A 25,732-nucleotide genomic window follows, 5' to 3' on the forward strand; every position below is an offset into this window, starting at 1 on the left:
ACACAAGGGGAGCGGCCCCTGCGCTGGAGACGCCCCTTGACTCAGGCCAGGCCCGTTCCCCCTGGCGCCGAAGCACGGCTAGGGGCTGCTGGGATCAGCCCTCCGCTATCCCTCCTCCCCTGGCCGCACGGGGATGGGACAATATGGCTCCGAGTCAAAAGTCCAGCCAGCCAGAGCTCCTTGCAGGAGCACTACGCCCCCGTCAGCCCCACCCTACCTGCGCCGACACACGAGTGACGACTCAGACTGTGAAACAGCCGCATTAGGAAAGGCTCTATAGGCAGCATTGGAACCCATCCAGTATTTTGAAAGGGGTGACAGATTTGAGTTAATCTTCTTCTATTTTACTACAGCTTCTAAGCTCCACCTTTGACATTTTTTTCTGCAAGAGTGATTCATGTGACAACCTGTAGAGGAAACAGAAGCAGCAGCTCCAGGTACATAGTGCATGACCATCACCATGTGACACACCTCATCTCAAAGACAACATCATGGATATAGGAGAACAAGAACTTTCCAATTGTTAAGGCAATTATCAATTACACAGATACACTAGCCCTATAGGGTTGCTCCTATACAGAAAGGGTGGTTATTAGAATAGATACTAATAAAAACTGGTGGAAGAGTAAATAAGAGCCTTGGTAAGCCCTACAGCAGTAACACCTTACAGTTAAAACGTTGTGGTACTATTGCCACTCAGGAGCAAGTCACTATACTCTTCCATACTCCAGTAAATTGACCAGATTCCCCACTTTATTATGCTACATGGCTAACATAAGGCCCAACCTTATATTCCTGCAGGGTCTAGAGTACACAACCATGAAGCCTATAAATATTTATTAAAAATTAACAGGACAAACTTATTTTTTTGGCAAGGTATAATTAGAAATGCTGAAAAATATTAAACACATTATAAATAAGATGATTGAAAAGCTGTCTAAATGCATTTGAAGTTTCACATCCATGACGTTCCAGAGAAAAGTAGTAAATAGATGACCCTTTAAGGAATCCTCTCCGCTGTGAACAGTTGAGAAGCCTGGCAGCGAACCTTAAAAAGAAAATTAGATGCATTCAGAGAACAAAAATATCACTTAACATTTACCGTATGTAATTCTGAGCATTAAAAGTAATTTCAAAACAGTATTATAAATTAGTTTAAAAAAATTATACATATTAAATAACTTTAACCTAGAGTTTAAGTTACCTATTTCTTTCCATTATAAACCTTGCTTGCAATTGCTTATAACTTTACCAAACTTTAGACATTCACTCTGAAGTTTTTCCATGCTGGGTGTCTACCTTAGGCTGAGGGTTTAAATTTCAACTGAAAGAATGAGATTAGGGAAGTAGTTATTTTGCCTATATTGAAAAATTCACATAACCATTTTGTTGAGAAGCTCTAGCACCTCCATGTGGAGGGGGGCACCTGGTGTCAAGGAAGTGCCTTTTGTTAAGGGTGATTGCCCAAAAAGTTCACCCCAAATTTGGCCAAGTTATAAGCCACTGAAAAATTTGTTTGGATGTGCTTAGCAGAGGCCTATTAGAGTTCTAATCCATGGAGCACTGCATCACTAATGGTCTGGATGAAGGGATGGATTGCACCCTCAGCAAGTTCATGGACGAGACTAAGCTAGGGGGAGAGGTAGATATGCTGGAGAGAGGGAAAGGGTCCAGAGTGACCTAGACAAATTGGAGGATTGAGCCAGAAGAAATATGAAGGTTCAAAAAGCATAAGTGCAGAGTTCTGCACTTAGGATGGAAGAATCCCAGGTACTGCTACAGGCTGGGGACCCACTGGCTAAGTGGCAGTTCTGCGGAAAAGAACCTGGGGATTACAGTGGACGAAAAGCTGAATATGAGTAAGCAGTGTGCCCTTGTTGCCAAGAAGGCTAATGGCATACTGGGCTGCATTACTAGGAGCACTGCCAGCACATTGAGGGAAGTGATTGTTCCCCTCTATTCGGCACTGGTGAGGCCACATGTGGAGTACTGCATCCAGTTTTGTGTCCCCTCCCTCCCACCCCCAAGGATGTGGACAAATTGGGGAGAGTCCAGCAGAGGGCAACAAAAATGATTAGGGGGCTGGGGCACATGACTTATGAGGAGACCCTGAGGGAACTGGGCTTATTTAGTCCGCAGAAGAGAAAGGTGAAGGGGAATTTGAAAGCAACCTTCAACTACCTGAAGGGGGGTTCCAAAGAGGATGGAACTAGGCTGTTCTCAGTGGTGGCAAATGACAGAAGAAGGAGCAGTGGTCTCAAGTTGTAGTGGGGGAGGTCTAGGTTGGATATTAGGAAAAAAACTATTTCACTAGGAGGATGGTAAAGCAGTGGAATGGGTTACCTAGGGAGGTGGTGAAACCTCCATCCTTAGAGGTTTTTAAGGCCTGGCTTGACAACGGCCGGGCTCAATTGATTTAGCTGGGGATTGGTCCTGCTTTGAGCAGGGGGTTGGACTAGATCTAGATGACCTCCTGAGGTCTCTCCCAACCCTAATCTTCTATGATTTGTACTGAAGGAGGAGAAAACAACCTGACTGGAAATCAGAGGGGCAGGGGAATGGTAGGACTTAAAGGGTGAAGAGCAACAGAGGGGGAGGGGGAAAAGGGACAGACAGGAGATACAGGGGGAAAACAGTCTACTCTAACCACTGAGTACACTCCCCTCCAGAACCAGGAAATGAACTTAGGTGTCAAAAGACTATATTTCTCTGCTCTCAGCCAATACCAGTGTGAAACATGCTGGTGATGTGTGTCTCATCCCCCACTGGTTTACATATAAAACAATAACATATTGCTACAGCCTTAATCTTAGTGTAAAACAAGATCTAATTAAATTCTCTTTACAGTTTCAATTGGGTATGATATTCTTTGTTTCTGAGAAGAGCTCAGTATTCTTTTCGAGATAATACTTTACATGTATACAGCATTATGTACATACACAAAGTTGCAAGCTTCACAAAACTGATGTAGGAAACTGTTTTTAAGAATAGTAGAATTAGTATATATATTTTGGTCTTGAATATTTCTTTAATTAGAATTACAAGAACTTGAACCATATGAGTATAAGAATGTGTATTATTGTGTTTTAAAGATCTTACTTTTATCTGAAGAATAAACAGATGGGCGTTTTGGGGTGTTTTGCTGGAGTGTGGGGTGGGGAAAGATGAAAAAAAGATCACAACACACCCAGATTATCAACTGTATATATCCAGAGTGGTTAAGACAAAAGATTAATTCTATTATGTTTCTGTGTATAGAAACTTTTCTGGAATACTTACAACTTTCTCCTCTGGTGAGAGCTCACCATCTACAGCCACTATTTGGTACTGTTTATCTTTTAAGCTACCCACAAATTTCCGAAGTAGTTTGAGACTGGTATCATCATTGCTTTGTTTTAACAGTTTCTGCATTTCTTGGGATGGACATCCTGGGTCAAATATTAGTAAACATAATGTTCTATTCTTCCTCTCTTCTATTCCAACAATAGTACGGCTATGCCCTAATTTCAAAACAAAATAATGACAGTAAAAACTCGCATAAGGTACTAGGACGTCTTTTATCCCTTTATTGCTACAAGTAAAAAATGAGAACATTTTATTTAACAAGCTATTTGCCAATGAAAAGTTTATATCAACCAGTTCAAACTCCAAATCTGGCCTTGAGTTGACTAACAATTTTAATCTGATGGGAATTTTATTTTATATATTTCTCTTTACTTATAACAAATAAGATTAACAGGAAATAAATTGGGAAACTTCCTGCATACAGGGATGAAGGAGGCAGAGAATATGAAATGTCATTTGAAATAATACCATGTTATACATATATAATAAAATTCTATACAAGAGATCAAGAAACTAGTACAGATTATGCTGACCTTGGTGCTGCATGTAGATAGGTGGTTTGGGGGTACACACAACCTTTGTACCACCTTCTCTGTTTGAAGAATAGTAGCTCAAAACCCATTCAAATAAACAAGGGTGTGTACCCAAGGGGCCAGTTGGCTTGTGAAAGTCAATGATTTGACACCTACAGGAGATTTAAGATGAAAACTCAGAGTATTATAGTAAGTCCAGGTTTTTTCTTTGAATGGTTTGTAGTGTCTAGTCTTTATTCTGTAATGTCAGATACACTTATCACTGCCTTTACACAAATAGCACTAGCAGTAGTTTCATAATTGCGTGGAACCAGAAACAGACCACAGACCCTGCTGGTCTGGAATGGCCTGATGATAGTTCAGCCAGATACCTTCATATTATGCTTTTTTTTTTTTTTTTTTTTTTTTTTTTAAACTAGAGCAAAAGCTATACTTGAGAAGCAATGTGATTTCTATTGCCCAAAACTGTGAAAAAAAAATATCCCTTCAGTTACAAATGTTCTATTCTTAGTCTCAGCACAAATTTAGGGAGTTTATGAAAATCCTTTCACCTTCACCTTGAGTTATCCAAAGTGGCAGGACTACATCAAATTTTAAGTTTGATTAGTAAATTGAGACGCGCAAATCAATAACTGCACTTAAAACTTTTTTCATAAGACTAGACCTCTATTAGGAAGTGGCTGTGATAGTCTTAATGAATATGAAGCTTTAATTAAAGTGAGTTTTATGCATAGGCAGTATGGAATTTTACTAAGGCCTTGTCTACCCTGCCACTTATGTCGATGTAAGTTATGTTGCTTGGGGGTATTAAAAAACCACACACCCTTAAGCCATGTATCTCACATAGACTTAATGCAATGCATTATGTTAGCGGGAGAAACTCTCCCGTCGACATAGCTTCCATCTCTCATTGAGGTAGATTAATTGCATTGATGGGAGAGTGCTCTCCCATCCACTTATTGTGTCTTCATCAGACTGCTAAATCGACGCCGCTGCATTGACAGTGGTGCCCATTTAGCGCCGTAGTGAAGATATCCCTAAGTTCTAAGCTGAATAACTGCCTGCAGTTCTATGCAGATTCACAAATTGTGTGGTGCTTTAACTAAGGACTTGTCTACGCTACAAAAGTAGGTCAATTTAACTTAGGTCACCCTACAGCCACCACAGTAATTCAATTGGCTGTTAGTGTCCATACTACCCTCCTTTTGCTGGTGAAGCATATCCTCACCAGGAGCACTTGCACCAACTGAATTGGGGCACTGACAGCCACAAGGGGCTCACACCTGGAGCCTCCATGCACCTAAGGGTAACAGCCCCCAGCTGTGAGCTTAGCACTGGGCTCAATTTGACAGCTGTAAGATTGACATTCTCACCAATTTCATGCTGTTACTGTCTCTGCTCCACAGAGCTCTCAGCCTGGACAACCTGGTTTCCACCTGGGAGCTCTGCAGAGAGCTTTGGCTCTCAGTGCAGGGCAGTCTGACTCACAGCTGTAGCTGTGAAATTGAAAACTGTAAGCCCTCCACTGGGCTTAATTTCACAGCATGGCGCCTACCAGCTGGAAATTGACATTCTTGTCAATTTCACAGCTACAGCTGAGAGCCCCAAAAGCCACTTTAAAGGAACACAGTGTCTACAGGGACACTGTGTAGCCCTAACTACACCAACATAACGGCTATGCCTCTTGTGGAGGTGGGGTTATGAAGTTGATGCAGTAGAGCATTTACATCGGCAGGAACAAGGCTGTAGTGTGTACACTGACATAATTAGGTCAACGTAAGTTGCCTTATGTCACCCTAACTCTGTAGTCTACACTAAACTTCAGTCTTATGTGCATTTAAAGATCAGTCAAGTTTAAAGCCAATGAAGTTGCATAAGTTATACAGCTCCAAAAGCAGAGTGCCTGGTTCTCACTCTCATGGAAAGGAATTTAAAATAAGAAACCAATGGCTTAAATTGGTTTGAGTGTGCAGATATATAAAACACAGCATATGTATAGGCTAAGAATTTTGGCATCTTCACCACCTTCAAAGTTGATGTGATGTGAAGAGAACAGACAGAAGTGTGGTCAATTATTAGCTCTGTAATTATAAAATTAGACAAACAATAGTGTACTATCATGTGTTACTGCTCAATATGTTTAGTTTGGAACTGAAAACATCCCTTATTTTTAAGAGATTATTGAAAATCTTCACGTACTTTAATCTGAGACTGGTTAACAGAGAATAAATTTCACATGCTCCTATCCATGCCTTGGTACCATGTAATCTATTGCTGAAGTGAGATGCTCCTTGAGGATCAAAACCTTCTTTCCAAGCATCTTCAATCATGGACTGAATTTTTGGAATACAAGGAATTAAAGTAATATCTGAAACAAAAAAAGCAACATTCATCTTGCTAATCCCATAAACTGAAGCAGTCTCTTATTGCAAAAAGTGCAACTCAGGGTATGACTTCACTACCGGACAGATCAGCAGGCAGCGATAGATCCAGTGGGGATCGATTTACCATGTCTAGTCTAGACGCGATAAATTGATCCTTGAGCACTCTCCAGCTTGGCGAGAGGCGCAGACAGAGTCAACGGGGGAGTGGCAGCAGTCAACTCACCGTAGTGAAGACACTGTGGTAAGTAGATCTAAGTCTGTCAACTTCAGCTACCTTATTCGCGTAGCTGAAGCTGTGTAACTTAGATTGATTCCCCCCACCCTACTCCCCCGCCCAGTGTAGACCAGGCCATAGTCTTAATCAGTGTCCATTTATAAAAAACAGGAATGACAGATAATAAAAAAGCCTTAATGTGTTACAAAAATACATTTCTCTTTTTAGCTCTTTACTCTAAAATATTAATTTCAGTTGTGTCTCCTTCAGTATTCAGTCTTCTTGTCTCAAATTTGTTCCTGAAAATTTTTAGAATATCTGCTCATGATAAAGAAAGTATTTCATAGATATCACTAACCTATTAAGGTATCACAAAAAGTTTACACTCCCTGATTTCTAATTAATCAGAATGTTGTATGCAGAAGTTAACATTCAAAATGGTAACTCACTGTACATACCTCTCAAACAGTCATTATACATTCCATTGCTCAATAACGAAGAAAGCAGCATTTGAAAGTTCCTGTAGCCACAACCCCAACCTTTGTCTCCCAAAGATGAGTGGAAGTGATCCACTCCTGTAGAAAGCCAAACATGTCTTACATCTTTGATTTCATTTTGATAGTACCTGCAAAGTGCTTCAATGACTCCTAAAAGATAGGATATAAATATTAAGCCTGCACAATGCACAAGTTAATATTCTGTAGGGGGAGGTTCTCTTTATCTAGGAGCAGGTTGAGAAATCAAAAAGACAACACAGGTCAGAACTGATGAATGAGCACAGCAGTCAGTTAAATCATGAACTTAGGTCATGTACAGACAATCTGGCCATTTCATTTCTCTCCCACCCACCTAACTTGATGAATCAACTTACTTCTGATATATTTTAAAAACTTGGCTGAGCTTTTCTGTTGCAGCCACATCAAGTGCCTTTTCTAAGATCAATATAGCATCATTGCATGAAAATATAACAGCATATGTATAATTGGTAGATTGTGAACTACAGAAGTGATACAAGAGATGTGACTAACTACCACTAATTATGTGACAAGTAATTCCAACAGACAATGCTAACACTCTATCCCCATTACGTTATCCCTTTTCAACCATGAACATCCTTATGGATACTATCGGTAATCCTCCCTCACTTCTTCCATACCCTCATTTTTTAAGGCAGTCCTTGAACAATTACTCACCAAGCAACATCCCCCAAAGTAATGTCCAAGAAAACAGTGGCATAGAATTCAAACTTTCAAAAATTAGAAAAGCCACTCATTGTGGTGTGTCAAATCTTTCCTTGCTGCATAACAATAATATTCTTGGAAGTAGCTTTGCATTCAAGTGCCTCATTTGTTGTTCTGCCACAAACATTACCCCTTAAAGTTTAAAAAGCATTGCAGTTCATCTTTAAGGTCTCAAATCTTTAAGACCAAGTTGTTAATTCCAATTAATACAGGCGGAATTAAAAGCTAAATTTTAACTATGAAGGCCTGAATTGAAGTTTCTGTAAGCACTAGTTGCCAGCTATAGCTGACGTAACAAAACCTTGAACTCTGGTTTTGGCAGGTAAATAAAATGAATGGATTTTCAATGCCTTTTTAAAAAGCACTGGTAATTTTTAGTACACTTAACATACTGGAAGTAGTTTAGGATCTAAACTTTAGCATTTAATATGCTATCTGCATTAGGTACTAAATAAATATCTACCACTGAAGAATCTTTTCCTGGGCCCTCCAATTAGGAGAGTTGAAGTTGTCACCAAAAGAATCACTGCTAGAAAACAAAAGTTGCCAGTAGGATAAACTTTCAGTGGCATAAAATGCAAGGAAGTGTTAAGGAAAAAATACAGCTGAGTATAAAATAAGCCATTCTGGTACCATATTGCTGTCTTTTCGCTATCATTCGTACATACTGTATCCATGCCACTGAGCAAGCACTACACTGTCTTCAGGAGAAAGTGAACGTTATTGGTGATGGAAGCTTAAATAAAGAACCTTATGGAATTAGCTGAGACCCTGCTAAACACAAACAGATATGTAAATGACACAACCTCAAAAAAAGACCTGAAAATGTAGGGGAAACCCTATTAGATCATGTGTAATCCAGACAAGCAGGCAGAGAGCCAAATGGACAGACCAGATGGCCCTAAAAATTTGGAATCTAGCTATCGATCGCAGAAAGATGGGAATAAACAAGTCAGAAATGTGCTGGGCTTTACCTAATTAATAGCTAATACAAATATCTAGGGATATCCAACAGCTCTGAATTAAGACTGAATCCTTCTCTAGCTAGCTTAGGTTCTCGACCTGCGGCCCAATCAGCACAGAACTGTGACCCACGTGACATCCTCAGGGCTATGTAGGTAGTATTAGATGCGGCCCACAATGGTAAATAGGTTTAGAACCACCGTCTAACTAAATACATGGTACAGAAACTGAGGTGAGCTACATAGTAGTAACTAGACAGAATGAGAAGACCAACTACATGAACAACAACAAGAACATATTAGGCATAGCTGCAGTCACAGCAATGCCATCACCACAGTTTTTGGTCTCTATCAATCTGAGCCGAAAGGATGAAAGGATCCATGCTCCTCCAGCAACACAGGTTAAATACTGACCTGAGGTCTTTGTTTTCCCATCATCTACTCCAAAAGCCAAAGATTCCATCATGTCAGCTTTTCTCTTATGATATTCAGAAGGCTGCATCCTTCCCCTAGCTACTTCCCTTTCCATATTCTTTAGTGACTGCTGCTTGTAGCCTTCAGCACTATCCAATCCATATTGTCTCTGTTGAGCACAAAATATGAATAATTTTAATGTGTTTCTTCCTGCTGATTATCACTGTGAATAAAAAAGAATGCAATTAACAGGTATTGTTCTGAACAAATTAACAATGATTTGGAAATGCTCTTAACATGGAACTAATTCTGCCATGTGGCATTTTGTGCTCTAGTGCAGCTATGTCAAGCTTGAACTGATAACACCAGTCTGCCAGAAAGCATCTTTCTAGGAAAGTGTTTGAGTATTATTGGACTCTAGTATACAAAAATAAATTGCAACATATGAACATTATTACTGAAATTTTTATGCTGATTTAAATTCATAAAGCCTACCATTGTTATGAGCTTTTACTGAATTTGGACCTCTCAAACTCCCATTCTCAAAGGAGTTCATTTTACATTCATACTTCATTCATTACTTCATTATGTATAGCTTCTATACACAGACATGACATAGCTACTTAATGCAAATAAATAAAATTAAATAATAATACTTAACATGTATCTAGTGCTTTGCATGATCAAAGCACTGTATAGATATTTAACTAATTAATTTTCAAAATATCCTTGGGAAATGATTCACATTTCACAGTTGGGGAAAATGAGAAAAGTGAAATGATCTGCCCAAAGGCCATACATCAAGTCAGTGGCAAAGCCAAAATTAGAACCTAGCACCTCCTGACTCCCAAACTGCCCATTTCTCCGAGACCACATTACCTTTCCACAAAGGCAACTCTGAATCTCATCATGACTTAGAGACTTCCTAACAGAAGCATTTTCCCCAGCTTATTCCTTTGTAGTGAGATTCTGACAAAGGTCACTCAGCCAATCAAAACAGTTGAGCTTTTTTCTTTTTATATACTCAAATTTCATTGGTCAAAAATAGGTTAATGGTGATGTGGTAATGACTGTAGCAATGAAGTATGACCTGCAGATATAGCGGCTTGACTAGAGTTTTTTGAGTTAGATACACGGTAGCTATGTTCATCTTACTCTAAGCCAGAGCTTGACTGTTTTTTATTATATCGCTAGCCACGTATTAGAATTTATTCTTACACTATAGATGAGAAAAGCATGACTTTCTCTTCATATGGTACAAAATGCACTGTGCCTATAGTACATCACATCTGGGATACTACCAAATTTAATCATTTCAGGTTCAGCTCTGCCTGCACAGTATTATCAAGAGATACGTAACTACGAAAAGCAAGACTATTTTATCACTCACGGAGAAGGGCTCCAGGTCTCCTCTTACTCAAATTAACCTGAATTATAATCTGAAGTTATCAAAATAAAAATAATCTAAGTTTCTATTATAGCTGTTCAGTTTGTTATTACTGAATTGCTACCAAATTGTGTCATAGGAAATTACCAGGCAAAAAATGTGAAAAACAGCAAGATACAACAGCAAGATACAAATGAAGAGTTATGTGAGATGCTAAAGTGAGAATGCACAAAACACAACTCCAAGATACTCAGTTTGTGGTTGCAAAATTTTTCAGTGGTACCTTTTGGATGCCAAGGAAAAAAATTTACAGTACCTGCAGTTTTTGGAATTCTTCTCTTTCTCGTTTTGCTTCTTCTAATCCTTGCTGTCTGTCTTCTTCATTCTGGAGCTGCTGAGCCAGTTCCAAATCACTTAAACTTCCACCTACATTTATATCTACTGGTATCATTTTAAAAGAAAAGAAGATGCATGCACGTTTCAATAGGTTGACATAAAATATATATATTTACCTATAGCAATGTGTTTGCATACACATAGCTGGATAGAGGATTAAATGGTGAATGCTAAGATTAAAATGTTTGCTTTCTGTATACTGACAGCAAAAGAATTAAAGCAGACATTAGGCTATGTGTAAAGTTCATTTTTGAGGAACTGAGTGGGTATGCCCTGGACAGCTGTATAATGAACTGTAAGGGACTCTTGTGAAGCTAAGGCATCTGTGGATTTGGGTTATGTCTGGATGATAAAGCACGTGAACTGAATTTGTCTGGAAGTTAACTAACTAGTGTTTCCTTGTTTCTTAGTGATTGCATTGACAGGAAATATATTTGAGTGAACTTAACTGTAGTATAACTCTTTTTGGGAAGAATTCCCCTATTTTACTAAGTTATTAACAAAAAACTTTGAACAGAATTGGTGTAGGTGTGATCTGATGCTATAGAGGATTATGGGCACTGTTACCTGACAAGCAGCACTTGTAAATGCTACTAAGGAGGCATCTTCTGTGTTTGAAAAAGTTTTCTTTTAGTTTGCTAGAGAGGAGCTTTACTAGTTGGGCTTTACTAGTTCCAAAAGACCAGGAATCCCACAGACAATCTTTATCAGATCCATGACAGGTTGGGTGGCATGGACTGAAAGCAAGAAACAAGAAACCTGGTGTCAGGGACTGAATGGGAATCTGTTAGAAGGCTACAGAGCTAGGGAACCAGAGAGGCCCATATAAGAGGACAGCACCAGCCCCTACTCTTGGCAGAAAAGAACTGTGACTTTACCATAGGAAACCTATGTATGTGAAATTTAGAGTGTGTGTATTTGGACTGATATGTTCTAGGGAGTTGGAAAAAACATGAGGTAAACAGGGCTAGTTTTTTAAAGTGTCTCATAATAAATGCTTTACTTTTGCCTAATATGTACACTACATCTGCTTAGTAGTTCCATAAAAAAAATAAATCATGATGGTTTGCAGTAAGTGTAGTTTGTGAAAGTGACCTGTAAAAGGGAATTACAGGGTTTTATCTCTCACTTATTGACTAAAGTTTAGTGTAACCTTAAGGTCAGCGTTGATAGTGGCATCTGCCTAATAAAGTAATAATTTTTCTTGTACAAACTTAGACAAATGCTTGAGAAGTTCAAACTATCTTTTTCTTGATTTGCTTTGGTACCCATAAATAAATATAAATGAAGTACAATACCAAGTTTTCATGTACCTTCTGAAAAGCGGTGCTCTTCTAAGTGCAAGTCCACATGTTCCTGGAGAATCTGACAGTTTGCACAGACAAGATCACACATTGGACATTCATATAGCTGTTGTCCATTTCCTGTATTTAAAGAAGAACTGATGAACAATGCTATTATTTGGTATTTCATATAAGAAAAAAAATAGTTGACAGTATACGCCATATTCTGAGAGGGATATTCAAGCTGACAATAGTGATTAATTTTGTATTGACAACAAAATAATTTCCTACTAGATAACCCAATGAACTGTACAGAGTAATTACACTTAAAATGGATTTATATATAATTTGTATGTTAAGAAAATTAAACTCTTCCCATTTAAGCTATGACAAGTCTGTTGGTGGAAGGATTCTCTTTTTTTCTATCAAATGACTGTTCATCAAGCATAATATCCTGCCCCATTTAACTTAATGATCAGAATTTGTTACCAATACTTCATTTCAGAGAGAGAATGATTAGCTTGAAACATCCATTCAAAGGCAAAAGAAAGAAATGTCTGCTGTCAAGGGAGAAACCCATGTTTCCAAAAGAACAAGTGTCCAGCCCTACAGTTGTGAAACCAACATGCAAAGGAAAAACAAATCAATTAGTATTTTTTCTGCTTTATTATGTATAAAAGAGGTGGGAAGTTTTCCCTACCACCACCCAAAAGAGATTTTTCCTGCCTTTTTTTTTTTTTTTTTTTAAGCTTAGAAATATAAAATATATTACAATTGCCTACTTTTTTTGCTAAAGGTCTCCTTGGAGGACCAGAAGACTGTAATGGGAAATTGCTTATTCCATGTACATATACAGGATACTGTGATGAATCTTTAACAATGAACTTTTCTTATAACTTTTAATCACTTTTTTTATTTTAATGTGTTGTTAAAACCAAAAATAGTTTTACAGAGTGACAAAAATTCACCTTCCTTTCTCAGTTCTCTTTCTTGGGACATACTCAATGTATATGAGAATTAATAAATGGAGCACTGTTGTTACAGGAAAATGGCAATGAGTGATGCTCACCATGAGTAAAAATTCATAACTGTTAGAGACAAGGCCTCTTATGCTCCATGGACCTACATTCAGCAACAAAGGTATGCAGCACTTTAAAATTCTACAAGGGGTTCTTTTACGTGTGTGTGTCTGTGTCTAAAATGAATGGAAGATGTAATTATCTTATACACAAATCAGCATAGTAGCGCCTCCCCCATCTTATTTTTATTACATTCTAGCATTTAATGTTGTCATTATGTTTTCATTTTTTTTCCAATGCCACAAATTTTTGTAGTAATGGTATACAACTACTGTAGAATTTGTCAGGAGTGAAGCTGCAGGTTTAGATAGTTTAGAAGGGGCTGTTGTGGAAGCATGGAATACAGTTCGGAACTGTGAGATACGCACATTAGAGGAATGTTTCTGCTGGAATGATCTACAATTTAACAGTTAATGTTGATATTTAAAGAGTCATATTCAAGTGTGAGAAAGACATTAAGATTGATGGGACACACTCAGTTAATTTTTCAAGGCAACCTTTGCTTCTATAAGGGCTAAAAATAACAGAAAAAAAAAAAGACAAAAATGAAAGCTAAATTCTAAAGCTCATATCTACATCAGGGGATGGATTATATGGAAAATCCTGAAGCCATGAAAGAACTGGCTACATAAGACCTTGAAACGCTTACAGCTCCCACTGCTCACTGTACTCTCAAACATCAGATTGAGATATACACAGTTGGAGCTATTGACTGGACATTGGAATATGTAAAATGTGACTTTATAACAGATAAATGTATCACTGTTCCTTAGGACAGCTTTCTAAAACTGGAGACAATAATGTACTGTAGTCACTCCAAACACTCTTAAAAGAATCATTTCCTGGCTGAGATGCCAGGACTAAACATATTTGAAGCTACAAGAAACTGAATACTGGTGTTCAGAATAGAACTCCATTTCAACTTTTAACTACAGCATAGCACTTTGACTACACTAAGACTAGGGTTCCTGGATGCTCACTGTCTTCACCTTTGTCCCTTCTCTCTCTGAGGCTCATGCAGGAGGACACTGCATCCACTCCTATAGCTTTCCCAGCTCTCTTCCTCAAGCTAAATGCCTTTTTCTTCTCAAGCATTAAGCATGCAGGAATAGCTTGATAGTTTCCAGTCAAATATGTCCCTTTATTCTGCCAACTGCTGGATCTTTTTTATGTCATTAGTTTATACACCAAATAGAAAGGTAATTTAAACCGTCACACAAAAATCCTTATCCGTTGTTGCCACTATTATACATATATATCACATTTTTGCATGGCTAAGTAGTATCATAACCCCAATAAGTGTTGTACTTACTAGGATACATACACATCACCCGTGGCCAGCCCTCAAACAGTCATGCCCATGCTTAGCTTCAGCCATCACGGTGCCTTCAGCCATAGTTAAGCAGATGCAGGAGCACTGGGCAGGGGAGCTTGTCTTGCGCGAGCTGACTAACTGCTAAGAGCTTGTCTACACTTAGGGCGGTGTGTAGGCTACATGTAGCTACACCTGGCACGGTAAGGCAGGCAACATCCACACTTGCCCCAAGCTGCAGCGCAGGGCTCTGGCAGCGGGGCACTACTCTGCTAGACAGCCGCGTGGGCGGCACGGCTCGGGAGCGTAGCTAGCCGTGTGTATAGGAGGGCTCGGCTGCATGGGTCTCTCTGCCTCACTGGCTGTCCATACCCGTGCTGGGGCGTGCGGAGCCGGGCTAGGAGCAGATCTACCCGTGACACGGAGCCCCACAGGCTGCCTGAGAGGAGACACGGCAGGACAGGAGAACGCGCCCGCACTCACCCGGGACCGGCGGGTCCAGGAGGTGGCCGTGCCGCGACCTCACGTGCGCCTCCACCTGGCGGCCCGAGGTGCCGGTCTCCCCGCAGAAGGGGCACTGGGGCGGGCCCGCGGGGGCGGGGCCCGGCTCGGGGTGCGCGCTCTCCACATGAGCGCGCAGCTCGTCGTAGCCGGGGGCGGAGAAGGAACAGAGCGGGCAGCGGGACTCGCGCTCCAGGTGCGCGCGCAGCAGGTGGCGCCTCATCTCCGACTCCGTGCGCAGCGCCTGGCCGCACAGCTCGCACTGCAGCATGGCGCGGGCAAGCCAGGGACCGGGCCAACAACTCCCGCCGGGCCGGGACAGCTGCGTTGATCACCGCTTCCCCTCTTCACCCACAGGTTTCATTTCTGCTTCAAGTTAAGCGCAGCGCATGCGCTGTAAGAGTCGTTCAGCCTCCTGACGTCATCACATCACTAGAACCATCGCCCTATCTCCGGTCCCGAGAACTTCCGGTTTGGAGGGGTCAATTTGTTTTTTTGATCTTGTCTGCTACCAAGGCCCGCCCCTCACAACGGGAGCCTGCCCGCCCCTCCCCTTGGTGCATGATGGGACTTGTAGTGTTTTCAGGCAACGCCGGCTCGTCACTGACTCAAGCTCGGTGCGCAAGGCCTGCTGGGAAAGAGGGACTCGGCGGTGGGGCTGAGGCTGCCATTTTGAATTGCGAACCTGCGCGGGCGGCGTTCTGTGTTCCGGGGAAGCGTAGCTGACCCTTCTGAGGCAGCGGGAGCCGCCGTCGCATCGATGGGTGAGAGGGAACTAGGGGAGCGGGGTGCTGCCGCCCGTCCCGGCCGGGGCTCTGGGGGCCAGTAGCGGAGCTCGGTGGCGCCTGTCACCTTCCCCGGGGGGCGGCGGCGGATCGAGCCCTTCCCATAGTCTCCTGGGTAGCGCACGGCGCTGGGAGCGGCAGCGTCACGCTCGGTCGGGACTCTCGCCCTTCCTTGCCCGCCGAGGGCGCTCAGCGGAGCAAGAGCCGGCGTCCCCGGGAGTCCCTAGCGGTTGGGTCTCCGGGCAGGTGCCAGGAGGGCGACCCGGGAGACTCCCCGCGGAGCTGGCGCAGCGGGCCGGGGAGGGGGCTGGGCAGCGCGGGGAGCCCCGCGTTGTTCGTAGCCGCTGGTTTCTTGTGACCGGCACCTGAGAACCGGCCCGGCCCGGAGCGTGGTCTCTTTCCCCGCCCTGCCTGCGTTCGGATGGTCCCATCCCAGGTCAGCTATGGGGCTTCGGTTCCGGAATGTTTGGAAAGTAACATAACGGTCCCTTTTCATTTCAGTTACACGGGCACTTTGTTGTCTGCTTTCTAGAGGCACTTGCCCTCACCAGAGATTTTGGGTGAACTTCATATGGGTTGGATTAGAAGCTGTATTTCAGAAACATCTCGAGCCAAACCTATGTAACACCACAATTTTACAGGACTGACATGGGGAAATCAGGATATAACAGTATGCCTAGGAACCCCGTTCTGGGTGTCATTCTGCCAGGACCTGTCATTCTGCCAAACTGCAAAGATGATAGTGTCTGTGTCAAAGATATATGCAGTGTTGTTATAGCTGCGTTGGATCCAGGATATTGGAGAGTCAAGGTGGATGAGGTAATATCTTTTATTGGACCCACTTCTGTTGTTGAAAGGTAGAAGCATTCAAGCTGCACTGAGCTGAAGAAGAGCTTTGTGTAGGTAGAAAGCTTGTCTCTTTCACCCACAGATGTCTAATAAAAGAGATTGTCTCACCCACTTTGTGTCTCTGTCTCAGAGAGTTTATTATCTAGTTGTCAGGATGCAACAGATAGACAAAACAGCCAGGTGGGTGGAGGGATGAGGTTACAAAATGAACAGCGTTCAGCGGAAAATGGCCTGAATATGTTAATTAGCAAAAGCCTGGGCAAAGAGGTTTTTACACTTCTTCTTGGGAAACTTGGGCTTTATTGTTGGTGGGAAAGAATTCCACATATGAGCGCTTATTATGGTGCCTTGAGCATCACCTTTGGGTGGGTAGTCACTTTTCAGATTAATTTTTTAATTGTGTGAAAAAGGTACCACCTTACTCAGCAGACCTCCTTAGGTGTATTCAGTGTTGTTTATTTCAGTAACAAATATCAATCCCTTTCTACTTGGCAGAGTGGTTGCTGCTAAGAGATGAGGGTGGGATTTAAGTTTTTTTTGCACATCAATAGAAATTTTAACTATGTTACTAGTTTAAAACTATTGAAGGCAATGGGTTAGAACAGATATCACTGACATCTTAATTTGGTCTCTGCAGAACTGTTGTTAGTGATGCAAGGAAAGGACCCAGGTTGATACTTGGATCCAAGATTGTTTGTGTGGTGGACATTTAAGAAAAACAAACTTGTAAACAGAGTACAATTAGTATGTTTAGACATTAACAGACAGTAAACATCAATCTGTCATTTTAAGTCACTTTTCATCTTAAAAATGCCCTCACTTTGATGTACAGTTAGCTGGTTATGTTTGAGAGAGAGATGCAATCTCCCATGCCTGTTTAGGAAATGGTAGGCAATAATCAGCACTTCAGATTTCATGTTGAAGGCGACTTGCAGTTGGTTCACAGTGTAATATGCTTTTTCCAGCTCACCTTCCTCATAAGGCTGGCAGCTTCATTTTGCAGTAGCTGAAGTGCCCTTCATGGTTAATCTTGGGTAGAATGCACTGCAGTAGTCTAAGCTAGAGTTTACAAAATACAGCTGTTAAGTCACTCTATTCTCACTTTTTGGTATTTTAGCAGTGTTCAAAATGGGCTAGGCCAGGAAGGCATGCTTGCCAAAGGCGGCACGTGAGCTGATTTTTCAGTGGCACTCTCACTGCCCAGATCCTGGCCACTGGTCCAGGGGGCTCTGCATTTTAATTTAATTTTAAATGAAGCTTTTTAAACATTCTAAAAATCTTATTTACTTTACATACAACAGTAGTTTAGTTATATGTTACAGACTTATAGAAAGAGACCTTCTAAAAACATTAACATGTATTACTGGCATGCAAAACCTTAAATTAGAGTGAATAAATGAAGACTCTGCACACCATTTCTGAAAGGTTGCCAACCCCTGGGCTAGGCCCTGCCCACAAACACAGACTGTGCCCCAAAGGTTCATAATCCAAGAGAAGGGACTTATGACTCTCAAAATACAGATTTTTGGAGGGTAAAAATCCCATTGTTTGTTTGTTATAGACACGATGGCAAGCCCAGGAAAAGATAATTATAGAATGAAAAGTTACAAGAACAATGCACTGAATCCTCAAGAAATGCGCAGACGGAGAGAAGAGGATGGAATCCAGCTTCGGAAACAAAAAAGAGAAGAACAAGTAGGTTTCTAACCATAAAATGTAATAAACATGGTTGTCAAGTGAGAGCTTTCCATTCATAAAGATTTAGTTTTACATAATATTCACATAAACAGACTGATTTTTTTAATAACTGTAGTTGTTTACGGATACATACTAAAGTTTTGGTTTCTAGAAGAGAATAAAGACAGTAGAAAAAATTGTGTTTGCATGTAAAAAAATTAGGAGCAGTCTGCTAAAGCATAAATATTACAGTTGAGGTTGATGTATCTCCAATATATAAACAGATACAGGAGACTAATATATTACTCTAGGTATATTTAGGTGATGATGGTAAATATTTTATATTATGGTAATGAATTGCGTTAAAATAACATTAATTTTAGTCAGTTACTTTGTAATTAAAAAGTAATTTATCTAATATGTAACGGCCAAAAAGAGTACATTCATAGCTACCTGGAATGTACGAACTCTAAATAGTGCAGAAAAATTAGCATAGGTAATCAAAGAAATGGATAGATATAAAATTGACATCCTAGGACTTTGTGAAGTTAAATGGAAAGATCAAGGTATGATAACACCTGGAGAAGAAGCAATATTATATTCAGGTGCAACCAAACATGAGAGGGGTGTAGCAGTCATCATGAATAGCACTACAAAATTACTTATGAATTGGCAGCCAATATCAGATAAGCTACTGGCAGCTAGGTTCCACTCTCGGCACATTAAGTGCACCATAGTCCGGGCATATGCTCCAACAAACAATGCAGATGAAGAGGATAAAGAGAGTTTCCATACAGAATTGAACAAATTGAAAATGAGAAGTACCAAACCACGATCTTGTCCTGGTTATGGGATATTTTAATGTCTGGATCTGAAATGAAAGAGGAGGTCGGGAAACAGTCATTGGCCCACATACAACTGGAACAACGACAGATAGTGGCACAAGACTTCTTGAATTTTGTGCTGAAAACAATCTTAGCATCTGCAATTCTTTCTTCCAACAGAAAAATATGCACAAAAAGACCATGGATTTCACCAGATGGCCATACACAAAATGAGATCAGCTATATCAGTGTTAGTCAGAGATGGAAAACATCAGTGTTAGACACGAGTATTCAGAGGAGCAGATATAGGGAGAAATCACTATTTGCTGAAAGCAAACATCAGATTGAAGTTTAAAGTGTTTAAAAAGAAAAAAACACAGACTCAGGTTATTCCATACACAGAAACTACGAGATTGCAGGATACAAAAAGAGTACCAGATAGAGGTCAAGAATAGGTTTGAGGTCCTTAAAGATCTTGAAGAAAACGAAGTGGGAAAATACTGAGATCTTTTGAAAACAGCTATGCTAGAAGCAGCTGAAAAGATAATTGGTAGAGAGAAAGCAATAGAGAACAGTGGATCTCAGAAAAAACATGGAAAATTATAGACAAAAGAAGAAAACAAAGCAGTAAAGAAACAATGCAAAAAAGATAAGCAAAATTGGATAGAAAGTAAGGCTAGTGAAGCTGAAGAAGCATGGGAGAGAAACAATACAAGAAAAGTCTACATGATTTGAATTTTGATCCATATCCTGTTAACTGTTTCAAGAAGTGTCACAGTGAAAGAGAAACAAGGAGAAATTTTGAAAACACAGGAGGAACAAGTAAATAGATGGGTGGAACACTTCAAAGATGTGCTAAACCAACCAGAACCAATTACAAGACTGGAATTTAACAATGATAGACCATTAGACCTAGATATAGATGTATCTGAGGTAAAAATCAAAGAAATAAAAAAAAAAAAAGCGTTATAGAAGCTGCAAAACAGCAAGGCACCTGGTTTGAACAGCACTCATTCTGAAATGCTTAAATATGGAGGCGAAGATGTAGAATCAATCTTCTGTTTGCTGTGCAACAAAACTTGGACATAGGAGGAAGTGTTGTAAGAATGGATCCTCGGTATCATCAAGTTACCAGAGAAAGGTGATCTAAATAATTATTCAGATTGGAGGGGAGTTACACTTCTGTCTGTCACAGGAAAAGTATTAACAGCAGTCCTCCTGAACAGAATTAAAGGAGATATGGATACCATACTAAGTGAACAGCAATCTAGATTTAGACAAGGGAGATCATGCACAGATGCTGGTTCACCCTGAGATCAATTATGTTCTCAATAATCCAATTCCAAGGCAGTCTTGCCATCAATTTGTGGACTTTCAAAAGACATTCGATGGTGTAAACAGAGAAACAATTGTGGAAAATTGTGGAACAATATGGATTTCCAACAAAATTAACATTATGAAGGTATTTTATGCCAACTCAAAAAGTTGCATTAAAATGGAAAATAGATCAAGTAAGCCATTCAGCATCAAAACATATGCAAGGCAGGGGTGTGTCCTGTTGCCTTTTTTGTGTATGCTAGTTGTCGACTACGGGTTAAAACAATATGACAGTGATACATGTGGCTTAAAATGGAAAAATTCAAGGCTATTTGATCTAGACTTTGCTGACAACCTGGGTCTTATCAATGAAGATGCCAATGGACTACAAAAATACACAAACCAAGTAAAAGAAGTAATGGAGTGGATAGGTTTGAGATACAATACAAAGAAATGTAAAGCCATGTTAATGGAGACTATAGGGAGAACAGAAATCAAAATGGAAGGAGAGAATCTGGAGAAGGTGAACAATTTTACGTATCTTGGAAGTACCATCAGCCAAGATGGTACTAGTTCTGCGAAAATAAGAATCGGGAAGGCAAACAGTGCATTTGGAAGACTGAGAAACGTCTCCATCAAGACAAAACTAGTCGTGACAAAGCAGTTGCTATCGCCATCAAAACATATAGCAGTGAGACATGGCAACTTACCAAGAAAGATACGCAAAAGCTGGATGCATTTAATTACAAATGTCTGAGAAGACTATTGGGAATAACATATAGAGATAGGAAGATGAATGAAGAAGTCAGAAAAATTATTGGACAAGGCACTCTCTCACAATCTACAAAAGAAGACATCAGTGGCTGGGACATATGCTGAGAATGGAGGAAAAACACTTACCAAATACCGCCCTTGGATGGAAGCCAGAAAACACAAGAAGAGAGAGAGGAAGACCATGAATAACATAGAAACAAACAGTGCTGAATGACATCTAGCACCTCAACATAAAGTGGGAAGATTTGGAGAGAAAGGCAGTTGACAGGCAAGGATGGCAAATGTGAGTAGCCCAGTGTGCAGAAAAGCACGGGCTAGACTAAGGTAATATGTAATTACCATATGTAAAGAGGGCACAGAATTTCTTACCAAACTTTTCTGGTTCAGAAGATCAAGGAAAGCCCTACTGTAAACTAGTGCAATAAGCACCATTAGACCAGTTTTAGTGACTTTAAAATATTTTAGTACACAAAACCATTGAGAAATTGTTTCACATTATATACCTTCCATTTCAAAATCTCTTTTGAATTGCAAGGAATAAAATAGGAAACTATAAAAAAAGGGAATTGGGTTTCTTTGTTTTTTTTATCCGTTGTATATTTTTAAATGTTTTTTCTAATATAATAAACAGCAGACTTCCAAGGTGAAGCCTCTAAAGCACATTAGCTCTTTCTGGATTACAAATACTACAGGAGTGTTTGGGTTTTTCCTTTAAAATTCCTAAAACTTTATTTTAAGATCCCCAGTTTCATGGGTGGTTGGAGAGAAGAAGGGAGACAGTATACAGTCATTGTTAAAGTTCAGGGTTTTTTTGAAAATGGAGACAATACTATCACTCATCCTAATCTATATGCCTTACAGTTTCATATGATCTACTACTTTCTGTGAAGTTTCTGAGAATTGGTGAGAGGTTTTGATGACTGCTTTTGGAAATTTGTTTTCTTCGAACTTACAGAAGGATGAACTAGATTTTTTTATATGCTTTGCATATCTATCCCATAAATTAAAAAAAAACACAAAACAATGTAAAATTTGACACATTTTTCTTTGTTTAGTTATTTAAACGCAGAAATGTTTCTCTCCTGGGAAATGAAGAATCTATGGTGGAAAGCCCCATCCAGGATCCTGATGTCAGTTCTACTGTACCTATTCCAGAAGTAAGTAATACATAAATACATTTAAAGTATTTTTACAAATATGCTTAAAGCTGCAAACAAGATAACATTTTTACATTTTTCAGGAAGAAGTTATTACAGCTGATATGGTGCAGATGATTTTCTCAGATGATCCTGATCAACAGCTCACAGCAACACAAAAATTTAGAAAACTGCTTTCTAAAGGTAAATTAACGTTTTACTTTTTTAATGCTGCTTGTTTTATGTTCATATAACAAGTATTAGTCACATTGAATTTATACATCTTAAATTTGCAACTTTAAAAAAAAAACAAGAGCGTCTAGCTATATTTAAATCAGATGAGTAGTCACATTCATTTGGACATAATGGCTAAACATAAAAAGATTCATTACAGTAATGTTAAGTCTTTCAGATGAAGCAACAAAAGCAAGGACTTTGTGATTAAAGGGAGCTAGGGCAGTGATTGCACACTTACCACTGCTCATTGCAATGCTTGAATTCCTTGAACAATTTTGATTCAGCTGCTAATGTTAAAATACACTTCCAATTTATTCTAGTTGGGATTGTGGCTGATACCATGGTGGTGTCTGTCTCTAATGCTGATTTGTTCCTTTATATGGAACATGATACACAATCGACTTGTTCTGTATAATCAGATCTTTAGCAAAAGTGAGTCAGATGTTGTTATAATATTTAAATAATTATACATCCTAAAGAAGCCTAGAGAACTGAAATTATTAGGAAGCCATATTCAATATGTTTTTGCCTACTTATTTAAAGTATGTCTATCTAACCATTACTATTTTGATATTCTTCTATTGCGTTATTTGTATTTGATTTCCAAACTAAAGTATTCAGTCTTGAGCATATTTTTGTAAAGTACCTTTATTTTTTGTAGTATAAACTATAATATATAGCTACAAGTTGCAGTTGGATTTTTGGATATCTTGCTTTATTGGTGTAGCAGTTGATAAAAGGAAATATATTTACCCAAAATGCAGTTAGTTTGTGAAAATCATTGCCACAATGTATCATTGAAGCCAAGAGTTTAGTAGGATAGAGAAAAAACTAGACTTTTGTATTGATTTATGAAAACATTCAGAGTTGCATTAAATAAGAATAAATAAAACTAATTTTGGGATGGATATGAATTGTTGTGCTTTAGGGTAGTGGTCCACAAACTTTTCAGGGTCATATCCTTCCTTACCTCTGAGGCCGGGAGGTAGGCTGGCTCGGAGGCTGAAATGGACTGTAGAGAATGTGCTATTCAAAAGGGAAAAATAGATTCTTTTTTTCCCCCCTCTGACCTCTGTTATAATGTAATTTTAGAGGTTATCTGTAATAATAGGTAAGTTCATAGAAAATTCAGATAAGTGTAGTTTTTTAAGTTGATGGTCTCCCTTAAGCAATTATCTAATTATTTCTGCTAGATAATAAATAGCTGTACAATCTACTATTCAAGTGAATCCGTGAACCTTCTTTCAAAGGTACATGATTAATTATGTTATTGTATATCTGAAGAGCCCCCAGGGCACAACTTGTAGACAAAATTTCAGACTCTGACATTTGGAAACATTCTGAAAGGAAGTGGTCGAATGACATTAGCACATCAGGCTGTGATTTTTTAACAACCTGTATATGTAGTGTGACTTCTACTGGATTCTGAGTTATTGTCTTTCATCTCGTGATTCTGGATCTTCATTGCTTTGATTTTACTTTTTGGATATTTGTGAGTCGGATAAGTTTTAGCTGAACCATGGTCTGCTTGAAAAGCAGACTTCTCTCTGGATTGCAGTTGGGATGCTAACAGCAGCTTCAGACCAGGTACCTGTTTATGGCTCTTCAATTTTGAATACATAGCTGTGAATAGTAGATTGTACAGCTATTTATTATCAAGCAGAAATAATTATTGGATAATTACTATTAGCTAGCAAAAGGAAGTAATGAACACTTAGAAGGAACTTTTCAGACTGGTTGTTTTGATGACATTGCCCTGAAAGATTGGCACAAAGTAAACGGTGTTACAATGAGCTGATTATAGGCCATCATGCAGGGGGCTTGACATGGTACCACAGGCTATACACAGTAAGGTGCTTAATACACTACTGTAATTTAGTGGGGCTGTATCTAAGTGCTTGTCAGCAGGGAAGCTAACAACAGGAAAACAAAATACCTAGTGAAGGAGTATAGTCTCACATTTGACCTGAGTAAGTTAAATTGAGTTTGGATCTTGACGTAAGTGATAGGCCCGAAGCATGTGACCAGAAAGAGTGATTTGCTTGTTAAATTTCTAGTGACCCTGAAAATACAAGTGTTACCTTATTTAAGATTTGGGCTAAGCAATAGAAATAAAGAAAACATGGTCAGTTGGGCACCAGGTGTGGTAAATGATTAGTTAGAAATGCTTAGTTCAATAGCTAGGGAAAAATATAGCTAAGTGAGATAAGGGGAGAGAGCTTGAATTCAGTGTGTCCTAAATTGCTTCAACTGACTTTAGTTAAGATCCAGTAACCAGCAGTGACATCGCTTGTTTGTGTCTATAAAGCAAGGTTGTCTAGCAGTTCTTTGTCTGAGTTTTTCCTTACCTCTTTGGAGTCATTCCATGATGGGGAATATGTCTCCCCGGCCTGAACCTGTTGTAAGTAGCTTGGCTAATGCTTATGACTATGTTGTTGCTTGGTATAGAATATGGGTGTATATGCTTATATTTATATTTTGGATTAAACACACACCATGTGGCCTTTGGGACTAATAAAGGAATGTTTGTGTGGAAACTGAGTAGTAGTAAACCTTAATAAACTTGGGAAATTATTTCCAACAGCTCGGTTGTAAATTTAAAGCACAATAGTTTTTCTGCACTCACTTCCCATGTAGATGCTCTTATTCTTCACTAAGAGTGTCTTTGTGCACTTTAATTTTATCTACTTCAAACTAGCTATTTCAGGCTTTTTCCCCTGGGCAAACAAGACGTAAGATAATAAATGAGGGAACTAATTTTTCTGAGGTTACAATTATGGCAGGAATTTCCTGAGAACTGTGCTCAGTAATCTATTTTATATTTATGATGTAATTTAAGCTGTTGGCTTTCATTTTCATTAGTGCAAATAACCTCCTTTTTTCCTCTAGAGCCTAATCCACCTATAGATGAAGTGATACAGAAACAAGGAGTTGTGCAGAGGTTTGTGAAATTTCTAGAGAGGAATGAGAATTGCACTCTCCAAGTGAGTGAATATTACTGATACTGACTTAGGTTTGGGAATGGGAAAAAACCTCAGAAAACAAACTGGGGAGAATATGGCTTTAGAATTGGATTTAGTAA

At 39.5% G+C, this 25,732-nt stretch overlaps 2 protein-coding genes across 3 annotated transcripts in view; one reads left to right on the forward strand and one right to left on the reverse strand.

Annotated features, from left to right (window-relative positions):
- Positions 1 to 498: 498 nt before the first annotated feature.
- Positions 499 to 15,322, reverse strand: ZUP1 (zinc finger containing ubiquitin peptidase 1). 2 transcript variants are annotated; one of them, XM_032779590.2, is made up of 9 exons: positions 15,034 to 15,322; positions 12,190 to 12,300; positions 10,797 to 10,918; positions 9,094 to 9,262; positions 6,935 to 7,123; positions 6,078 to 6,246; positions 3,879 to 4,030; positions 3,280 to 3,500; positions 499 to 1,048 (listed from the first exon to the last, which is right to left on the reverse strand). In XM_032779590.2, exons 1-9 carry the CDS (start codon positions 15,320 to 15,322, stop codon positions 1,001 to 1,003), a joined length of 1,470 nt encoding a protein of 489 aa, XP_032635481.1. In that variant the 3' UTR covers positions 499 to 1,000. The 2 variants fall into 2 exon arrangements, with proteins under 2 accessions (XP_032635481.1, XP_032635473.1); XM_032779582.2 differs by having other exon boundaries at positions 10,797 to 10,921.
- A 413-nt stretch (positions 15,323 to 15,735) lies between these two features.
- The window catches only part of KPNA5 (karyopherin subunit alpha 5), a 43,337-nt gene continuing 33,340 nt past the window's right edge, over positions 15,736 to 25,732 (forward strand). Inside the window, exons 1-5 of the mRNA XM_075063899.1 lie at positions 15,736 to 15,815; positions 18,247 to 18,380; positions 22,333 to 22,434; positions 22,518 to 22,617; positions 25,540 to 25,634. Of these exons, the coding sequence (XP_074920000.1) occupies positions 15,812 to 15,815; positions 18,247 to 18,380; positions 22,333 to 22,434; positions 22,518 to 22,617; positions 25,540 to 25,634 (435 nt within the window). The 5' untranslated portion in view covers positions 15,736 to 15,811. The remainder of the gene's footprint in view (positions 15,816 to 18,246; positions 18,381 to 22,332; positions 22,435 to 22,517; positions 22,618 to 25,539; positions 25,635 to 25,732) is intronic.

Source organism: Chelonoidis abingdonii, chromosome 3 (genome assembly GCF_003597395.2).
Source record: "Chelonoidis abingdonii isolate Lonesome George chromosome 3, CheloAbing_2.0, whole genome shotgun sequence".
Taxonomy (NCBI): domain Eukaryota; kingdom Metazoa; phylum Chordata; order Testudines; family Testudinidae; genus Chelonoidis; species Chelonoidis abingdonii.